This window comes from Acanthisitta chloris, unplaced genomic scaffold, assembly GCF_000695815.1.
Source record: "Acanthisitta chloris isolate BGI_N310 unplaced genomic scaffold, ASM69581v1 scaffold42225, whole genome shotgun sequence".
In the NCBI taxonomy this organism is placed as follows: domain Eukaryota; kingdom Metazoa; phylum Chordata; class Aves; order Passeriformes; family Acanthisittidae; genus Acanthisitta; species Acanthisitta chloris.
This window is the reverse complement of record NW_008672778.1, coordinates 309-9,923: the sequence shown is the minus strand read 5'-3', so window position 1 is coordinate 9,923 and position 9,615 is coordinate 309. Positions and strand designations below refer to the sequence as shown.

At 54.8% G+C, this 9,615-nt stretch overlaps 1 protein-coding gene across 1 annotated transcript; it reads left to right on the top strand.

Annotated features, from left to right (window-relative positions):
• Window positions 1–487: 487 nt before the first annotated feature.
• LOC103802190 (plexin-A1-like) lies at window positions 488–8,128 on the top strand (the record flags this gene model as incomplete). Its single annotated transcript, XM_009074642.1, has 2 exons — window positions 488–1,667; window positions 7,940–8,128. Coding segments are annotated over exons 1-2 (1,362 nt in total), but the record flags the coding sequence as incomplete, so codon positions are not given.
• Window positions 8,129–9,615: the final 1,487 nt, after the last annotated feature.

The window sequence follows — 9,615 nt, the reverse complement described above, 5'->3', positions numbered from 1 at the left end:
TCACGGGAGGAGCCACTGGCTCGTGGGGCTGGTGACTGAGGCCAAGATGGTGATACCACATGCCTGGCAGCTCCTTGGTTGAGACATACTGTGCACAGTGCTGTGCAACTAGGTGGGGTTGTCCTTGGCATCATGCAGATCCTCTTGGTCCTTGCACCAGGGATATGTCTTTCTGAGGCTGGAGGTGGTGGGGGATGTTTTTTTGGACCGTCTGCTAGAAAAGTGTGAAGCAGCAGAGTCTTTGCTGGGTGGGGTGAAACAGGCTTGATGCTGTGCTGGAAAGCCTCCTAACCCCACTGCTCTTGTCTTTCTCCCTCTAGGGCTGACCGGACTGGCCGTGCCCACGATGCCCTGAATGCTGAGCACAGTGGAAGCAGAGGAGACTGTGTCCTGTTAGCTCCTCCTCCCTCCCTCATCCCTTTAGTTTGGGTTTGTTTCTATTTATTTTGTGGCTGGGTTTGGGCATGGCCTTGGCTGGATGTGAGGCTGCTGCAATGTGGCTCCTTTGTTTCAAGCACCACTTGTGCATCCACATTTGGACTTTGCTGATCTTGGGGAGCACCTGGCTACCGCTGGCGGAAGGCAGCCCCAAGTCTCCCTTTAGGACTTTCCCGGTTACAGACTGGAGCTTGACGCACTTGGTGGTCCACAACAAAACCGGGGAGGTCTATGTGGGGGCTGTCAATCGGATCTACAAGCTCTCCAATAACCTCACACTCCTGCGGACCCATGTGACGGGACCTGTGGAGGACAATGAGAAGTGTTACCCTCCGCCCAGCGTTCAGTCCTGCCCACATGGTCTGGTTACCACCAACAACGTGAACAAACTGCTGCTGGTGGACTACTCGGGGAATCGGCTGATCGCCTGTGGTAGTGCCTCCCAGGGTATTTGCCAGTTCCTGCGGCTGGATGACCTCTTCAAGCTGGGTGAGCCCCACCACCGCAAGGAGCACTACCTCTCTAGTGTCAATGAGTCGGGCACCATGTCTGGGGTCATCATTGAGGTGCTGAATGGGCAGAACAAGCTCTTCATTGGGACGCCCATTGATGGGAAGTCAGAGTACTTCCCCACCCTCTCCAGCCGCAAGCTGATGGCCAATGAGGAGAACGCAGAGATGTTTGGCTTTGTCTACCAGGATGAGTTTGTCTCCTCGCAGCTCAAGATCCCCTCGGATACGCTCTCCAAGTTCCCCACCTTTGACATCTACTACATTTACAGCTTCAGCAGCGAGCAGTTTGTTTACTACCTGACCCTGCAGCTGGACACCCAGCTCACCTCTCCTGACTCCACTGGGGAGCAGTTCTTCACCTCCAAGATCGTCCGCCTCTGTGTGGACGACCCCAAGTTCTACTCCTACGTGGAGTTCCCCATCGGCTGTGTGCAGGACGGCATTGAGTACCGCCTGATCCAGGACGCCTACCTGACCAAGCCTGGCAAAGCTTTGGCCAAGTACCTGGGCATCTCAGAGCGGGAGGATATCCTCTTTACCATCTTCTCCCAGGGCCAGAAAAACAGGGTTAAGCCTCCCAAGGAGTCTGTGCTCTGCCTCTTCACGTTGAAGAAGATCAAGGATAAGATCAAGGAGCGTATCCAGTCATGCTACAGAGGGGAAGGGAAACTCTCGCTGCCCTGGCTTTTGAATAAGGAGCTGGGCTGCATCAACTCGGTAAGTTCCTGCTTGTGTCTACCCAAGTCAGACTGTTTCTGGCTGCTGGTGGTGTTCTCTCTCTCGACCCTTCCTAGTGACCTGGTCTCAGCTGTGTTTTCCCAGGGGAGGACTGGCCCCGTTGGGGCTGGACGCTCAGTTTGCCTGGTGGCATTCCTCATGGAGATCACAGTGTCATGGTGGGGCAGCCATCTGGATTTGGGCTGCAACGGGTCCATGGAGAGTCCCAGGCAAGGGGCCCCGTGATGATGCAGGTGCCTGTTTCTGGTGCCCCTGCCCTGTGGATTTGGGGAGTGTCAGTGAGTTGGGCTGGAAGGGTTAGATGCGTAGTCCTCAGGCTTCCACTGCAGCTCCATGGTCGAGTCCCTTGCGGATGACACGTGGATTTGTGAGTGTCATGTCACCTGGGGGCTTGGTGGTAGCCAAGAAGAAGGTGTTGGAGGCAGTAGGATGGAGTGCAGACCTGATGGAGGGAGGTAGGGAGGTTCGTGGTCATCATCTCCGTGGGGTGCTGGACCACATGATCTCTGTGGGGTGCTGGAGAGGGGGACACAGGGCACAAGGTACTGTCAGGGAGGTGGGTTTTGAGTATGGCCACTGCAAACTGTCATCCGGAGGTGCAGGAGGTGAGTGCTGGTATCCTAGAGCACTGATTCCCAACTGAGAGAGCACTCCCATCTGTCCCCAGAGATGTTTCTTCCTGCTTGGTACTTGCCTGGGCATATCTGGTCCCTGCTTGTGGCTCAGCTGCTCTGTGTGGGATCTATGAGTGGTGGGGAGCAGGGGACATCTCTGCTCGGCTCTCTGCGTTTGTTTTCTAGTTGAACTGTTAATATTACTGAATTTTTTTTTCTGGGCAATGTTATAAACCAGGAGTGGTTGCAGGATGCTATGACTCTGGGTGAATGGGAGGTCATACACTGGGTATCACCAGGCTGGGCTGGGAAGTCCCCAGGCAGGGTCAGATACCTGGCTGAGGCAGGTTTTGGGGTGCTGGTGTGCGTGTGTTTGGGAGTGTTTGGTGGAGGTCCTGACACACTTGATATTGCCCACCCCCAAGCCCTTCTTGCTGGTGCTCAGCACCTGTCACCAAGCCCCCAGCCTCACTCAAGCAGGGTTTTAGGTGCAGGCAGGTAGGCAGGGGATCCCTGTGGAGCTGCCCTGGCCCTGCCTTCTCTCCCACTGCCCTTCCTGCAGTTCTGGAGGAGACAGCTAACAGCTGCCTGACAAAGTAAAGGGTTTGCTGTCAAGAGTGCTGGGCTCGCAAATCAGATTTTGGCTTTGAACTAATTCAATTTTGCTAGAAAATGATGAAATCGTTACACTGCTGCCTGTTGGGTCATGCAGCTGCTGACTCTGGCAGCAGAGTTTCTCGCTGCTTCCTCCTGCACTCCTGGATCACCTCTCCTGGTGCCCCACCAGCTCCATGTCCCCTGGGTTTGGGGAGTGGGGTCTGCCCCCTGCGCTGTGGTTTTAAGCTCAGAGGTTCCCGGGACTGCCAGGGTGGCCAGCCCCTGTGAGTAGGTGGATCTCAAGGTGCTTTCTGGGTCTTGCAGATGTTACTTGTGGGGTGAAAGGATGTGTGCCATGATGGGGAGGCTCCTGCTTTCGTATGGATTGGGTTGGATAGTGCCAACCCTCCCTTAGGGGAGCCAGGTGGTGTTTTCTGTCCCTGTCCTGCTCTGCGAGGAAGAGCTGAGAAAGACACAACTGGATCGTGAGTCAAGCCCTCAGCCCCTTGCTGTGCTGAGCACAAGCCAATCCAAATGCCTTGGAGCATGTAACCTCTTTCTGGCAGGAATTTCTGTGCCTCTAATAAAATAAAGCCACCTCTGGGGTGGGTCATGACAGCGATGGATCTCTTGGTGGTGAGGGCTGGCCAGAAAATGAAGGGCATGTTGGTTTTGTATCTTTAAGGAGGCAGAATGTAGTTGCTTAAGTCAGTAGTTGCTTGGGACTTATACCCCATCCATATGGAAAATGTGCCAGGAGTTCTCTTGCTCTGCTCCCTCATGGCAGCAAGGGTCTGAGGCTGGTCCATACTGGAGGAGATTTTCCCAGCACCACATTCCCAGACCTCAAGCAGTGCAGGGCCAAGGGATGCTCATCCCCAGCACTGCAGGGTAGCTCTGATTCTCCAGAGCTGGTGCCAGAGCCAGGAGGAGAGGCTGCCAGGCTTGGCAGATAACTCAGGAGATATTAGTGGTTCCTCTCTGGTGCTGGCAAGTGGAGTGAATTCCTGTCTCCCGTTTCCCTCTTTCTCTCTCCTTCTGGGATCCAGTGATGTGGCAGTAGGAGGGGGAGCAGAGCAGGCTCAGGAGCAAGACCCCTCATGCTGGTGCACTCAGACCTGAGCATGGACTCCCACACACAGCAGAGTCACCTTGTGGAACCACCTGGTCCATTGCAGCCACATTTGCCTAAACTGGTCCTGAATACCCCCAGAGGTTTGGCTGCTCACAGTGTTTCACCGAGAGGGGTTTAGTGGTGTGTAGCCAGGCTCTTTTCTTTCCCTGTGCAGTACAGGGACGGGAGGTCTGTGTCCCTGTGGCCAGACATGCTCAGCACATCTGCCCAGTGTGCCTGTCCCCAGACTGGAGGGATGAGGGTCTGGTGTGGCAGGGCTGGGAAAGGGCAGTGGGCTGGAGTGCAGATGTTGCAGCAGGGAGCTATTTAGGGTTCTTGGAGACCTTGACTCCTGGGCTGTCAGTGTGGACTGAGTCAGTGACTGGAGCCATCAGGATGTGGGCATTAGCTTTCCCTGGGCTGCCCCAGGGAAAAAATGAGTTTTGACTCCTCAGTGGGGCTTTTTGCCCAGTTTGCTGGCACAGGGCAATGGCTGGTGACAAACCGGCCCAAACTGGGCCAGGATAAGCCAAATCCTTTCCGGGGCAGCCAGAGAAATGCAGGTGGTAACACACCATACCACACTGGGATTATTCCTGAGCAGTGATTAGTGCACAAAAAGCCTGGCATCCCAGCCTGGCACTTGGTACCAGCCTCCTGCAACTTCCTGCCTTGCTCTTTGCATCCCCCCACATCCTCCTTTGCAGCTCCTGGAGGGGCACAGGGGGATGAGGTGAGCCTATAATGGTGTTAACTGGCGAATTACCGGCTAATTAATAATGCTGAGTGATGCGAGCCTCGCAGTGCTGTCTGCTCCCTCATTGCTCTCGTAAGTGGGCTTGAAGGGAGGCAATGAGACAAGGCATGTCATGGAGACACTCCTGCTTGCTTGATGCTGTGGGCCTGCTTTCCTCCTCCTTCAGGCCCCTTTCCCCAGGAAATCCGAGTTTCCTGACCCTCTGTTAGGGAGGCAAGTTAGTGCTGGGAGAGAGAAGCCTGCTGTGCTGTGCAGGTGGTGGCCTGGGGTGTCTGGGGACAATGGACAGCTGAGAGTGATGCCAAGGGAAAGCACAGAAATAAAAACAAAATGAAAAAATAATTTAAAAAGCACACAACCCCCCCAAAAACCCCATCCTCCCTCTTGCAATTGGCCTGAGGCCATGGTCCCTGCAAACACCTGTGCAAATGCAAGAGCAGGCAGATCCCGACACCTCCTGCAGATCCGACACCTCCTGCATCCACTGGCCCTTGCATGCTGTGGTGCATGTCTGTCCCTGCTGTGGGACAGCTGTCCCTCTGTCCTTCCATCCTCTCCATCCCTGTGTCTCTCCTCTCCCTGCAGCCTGCATCGCCAGGGACGTTGGTGGGTGCCGTAACCCCGGTACTGTCGCCCTTGGCCCGACCTCACTGTGCCGCCTGCGCTTCCCTAACGAGGCAGTTTGCTGTTAATGAGCTAATTGTCGGTGTAATTATTTATCGAGGTGGTGTCGGCATGGCGGCGGGCGCTCCTGGATCCTGGAGTGCAGCTGTATTTGTCATTTCCCAGAGAGTATGTTGAGACAAAGCAGAGAGCAGTAAACACCGTAAACATATCTCCTCTTGCATATTCAGCAGCTGAGGGGTTGGGGAAACTGCAGATTGAGCACGGAGAGTGCAAAACCTGCACCCAGGGGTGCTAGGGCTTAGATACCTTTGTGGCTATGCCCTTAACCCCTCTGCTACTGCAGACGGCAGGGTGGAAGGTGCCTGCTTTATTGGGGCTGTCAGGGACAGGTAGGTTTTTTTTCCTCAGCAAAGCACCTGAGGGATCCCAGGTATATGGAAAAGAACTGTGTATCAGCTGGAGCATTGCTTGCATCTCACTCTGTGACTGGGAAGATTACTTTCTTGGTTCTGCTGTTTTAAAATTCCAAGCCTGATGATGCAGAAGAGGATGCTTAGTGTGTTGTTGCCCTTATAGAAAAGGGCAAGGCTGGGATTCAGAGAATGAGTGGAGAGGTCCTGGTTCCCCTTTCCTCTTTTTCCTGTGGTTGCAGAGATGTGTGGTGCCCCATGTTCCTGTTTTGGGATCGCTGTATCTCTCATGCCTGGCTGTAGGAGTTCCCCCAGTGCAGAAAGGATGAGCAACAGTCAGGCGGGGAAGTGAGTTGATCTTGGTACATTTACTCAGCATCCAGCAAAACCAGAAGTTAGAGTAACTGAGGAAGCAGCCCAGCATGCCCAGACCGCCCGGGGAGGCCGAACGTGACCGGCTGGCGTTGTTCCCGGTCCTCCCCTGCTGGAAGGCTGGCACAGCACTGAGTTCCCACTGCAGCCGGGAGTGGGACCACTGGCCTTGGAGCTGGCATGGTGAGGAGAGCCAGCAGTCTTGCCATGGCGGGGTGAGGCTGAGGCCGTCGTAGCTGCAAGTATATTGTGCTGGGGCACAGAAAAGTGCCTTGTTTTCCATCCTCTCTGTGGGTGACTATGGGTTGTTGTTGGGAGCTGGTCAGGGCTGACCTGCACTTCCCAGGCAGCAGTAAGTGGGAATTACAGAGCTCTGTACTGCCCTTGCGTACGTGGAGCTTGGGAGCTCCACATTTTCCCATATGCTCTGTGCACATGCTGTATGGATTTAAAACCCCTTGGGGACTGGCATGCATTTGGAGGCTGCTGCTTGCCAAAAAACCTCTCTCTCCTTTAAATTCAAAGTTATATAAGGAACCTTGTGAAGCAGAAAAATGCTGTGATCAGAGCAGGCTGTCTCCCCATCGGCCATGCCTGCCTTGGTGCTCTACCCTCCTGCACCCAGGCTTGCTGCCACCCTTAGGGATTTGGCCATAGCCCCTCACTGCCTGGAGCAGGCTGGGGGTTTTGCTTTTGCTGTGACCACGTGAGGTTGTTGCCTTGTATGGGACCTCTGGGAGGCCCATGTGGACAGATAGGCATGGCCAGAATCTGTTGTTCTGCTCAGCAGGTCAGAGTGATGTGGCAAGGATGCTCAGTGCAGGGGTGAGAGCTGGTGCTGGTCCCATTCCCCAGCCCTGATTTCACAGGGAGAATCCCTCTGGCTTTGCCTTGCCCATGGTCAGGACTGTCATTGCTGGAGGTCCCTGTTGTTGTGGCCCTGAGAGTGGAGAGGGGCTGGTGCAGCTCTGCTTCTGCCTCTGCCCTGGCACAGCTTGCAAAAGCTTCTCCCAGACCCGTGGGCTTGCACTGAACTGAGGAGACAGCTGGCTGAGCCAAGTGCCTTGTCTGGGGCAAGGCAGCATGGAAAAAATGCGGGGATTTCCCAAAGACGTTCCTGCAGGAGGAGGAACAGAGCTGGCAGGTGGGTAGCGTGTTTGCTGGAGGCTCTGCTATGTGAAGTGAGGCTCTTTCAGGAGCCCTGACTCGTTTGCCTTGGCACGGCCTTGGCTGGGAAGTGTTTTGTCTCTGGGGGAAGGCTGGGGTGCAGGATTCAGCCCTTCCTGCCTCGCTGCCAAGCTGTTTCTTTTTGAAGCTTGCGCCTGGATGAGGAGGAGAGGGATGTGTGTGTGCTGGGGAGCTTGTGCTGGCATCCCACGTGTCTGAGATGGCAGCGGTGGGGATGGAGCGGGAGTAGGGATGCTGTGCTGGCTCATGCTGTGTTTGTAAGTGCTGCTCTGTAAGATGCGGAGGACAGAGAGCCTTGGTCTTGGTCTGCAAAGCTTGCTCAGATGTAGAGGGGGACTGCATGCAGTGAATCTGTCCCTAGTGCCTTACATCAGTGCATAGGGAATGTTAGGGAAGCATCAACTCATCTCTTCCCTTGGCTGGTGAGGTGGGATGGCTGGGACAGAAGGGGCAAAGGATGGGGCTTCCGAAGGTGCCGTAGCTGATGGGGTGCAGGTGGGAGGCCATCTGGGAGGTCCGGCATGTTGAGGCATTGGCAAAAAACTCATCTCTCTTCTGCTTTCTTCCGACAGCCACTGCAGATCGACGACAATTTCTGTGGCCAGGATTTTAACCAGCCACTGGGCGGGACTGTCACCATCGAGGGGACCCCACTCTTTGTGGATAAGGAGAAGGAGGATGGGATGCCCTCAGTGGCTGCCTATGACTACAGAGGACAAACCGTTGTCTTTGCGGGCACACGGAGTGGGAAGATCAAAAAGGTAGGAAAGCCCTCAGTGATGCTGATGGGGAGGGATGGACGACTGCTCTCCTCGCAGGCCCTTTATGGGTACAGGTAGGGCTGTGCCTCCAGCGTAGGGTGACTTGCTACATTGGAGCTACATTAGAGGTATCATGCAAAGGGCCAGCAAGGGGCAATTTCCCCTTGCTTCTCTCTTCCAACCATATTTACAAAACCTCTGCCTTTTGGAAGGATTATAACCTAAGGAAGTTGAGTCCTTGGTGCGGGTGGATCAGAGCCCATCCTCTTGTGTCTCAGGGCAGGTGGGTTTGCCCTGTAGCTGCCATGAGGCAAGCTCTGTCTGTCCTGGTCTGTATGGCTTTGTCATTGACCTGGGCAGGGCAGGCAGACATAGGTGCTAATGGCTCCAGCCTGGTGAGGAGGAGACTTCACTTCCTGTGGAAGTGTGCCTGCAATGGCAGTGGCACAAAAGGCTGCTTGTTGGTGGCAATTAGCAAATAGCTCCATGCGTGCCTTTCTCTGCCTGCATCTCCACAGGGCACGGATTTCCTGTTATCATAACATCATGCCTATAATTACAGCTGTACATGCCCTGTATAAACATAGCTTCCATTAACACATCCTCAGCCAGGGAAAGGCCATACGAAGGTCCTGGTATGATCCCTGCTGTGGACCAGAGCTTGGCTGAGGGGTCTGACCCATCTCTCTGTGACTTGCAAGATGCTACAGCGCTGTGTCTTGGGCACAGTATCCTGCATTTCTGCTACTTCTCCTGATCTGTGCTGGTCAGGGTGCCCTGGAGGAGGCAGGGTGGCTTCCCTGGCAGGAATCCAGAGCAGAATGTCATTGTGGGTGATAGTCCCCATGTGTCTTGTTTGCCCTGCCCATGTTCCCCCTGGACCTTTGACCAACCCTTCTGCACCCTGCCTATGAGCAGTGTTTTTAGGGATGTGGACAGCATGTGCTGGGGTGGGGGGCAGGATGTGTTTGGTCCTCTCCAGCGCCACATCCTCTGCTTGGCTTTCTATGGTCCTTGTGGGGGTGCACGGCGGCACCAGGGCTGAGCAGGGCTGTGGGGAGCTGACGGAGGCAGCTCGTCCTCCCTTCCGGATCGATGAGGGATCCAGAGGGACTGGTGTCATGTTGCTGCTTGGCTTCTCCTGGCACTAGGCTCCAGATGGGAGGTTTTTGATGGGGATGGGTAGGAAAGAGCATGTGGGAGGAGGGTTCACAGAGCCAGAGCAACAGTGTTACACCTCTAGCTTCTCATTTTTCTAGGGGGGCTGGCAAGTGGTTTTAAGATGGAAGATTTTTTTTCTCTTCCTCATTTTTTCAGTTTTTCTCTGGTCTTTGTACCTTTAGAGCTATTTGCAAGGGATGATCTAGGGTGGGTGCCTGGCCAGCATGTGGCCTGCATGCCTCAGCCATGACTGTGTCTGGAACTTGAAGCCCAGGAGTGGTTTGTGCATCCTCCTTTCCTGCAGGGCCTTCCCACGCTTTCTTTTT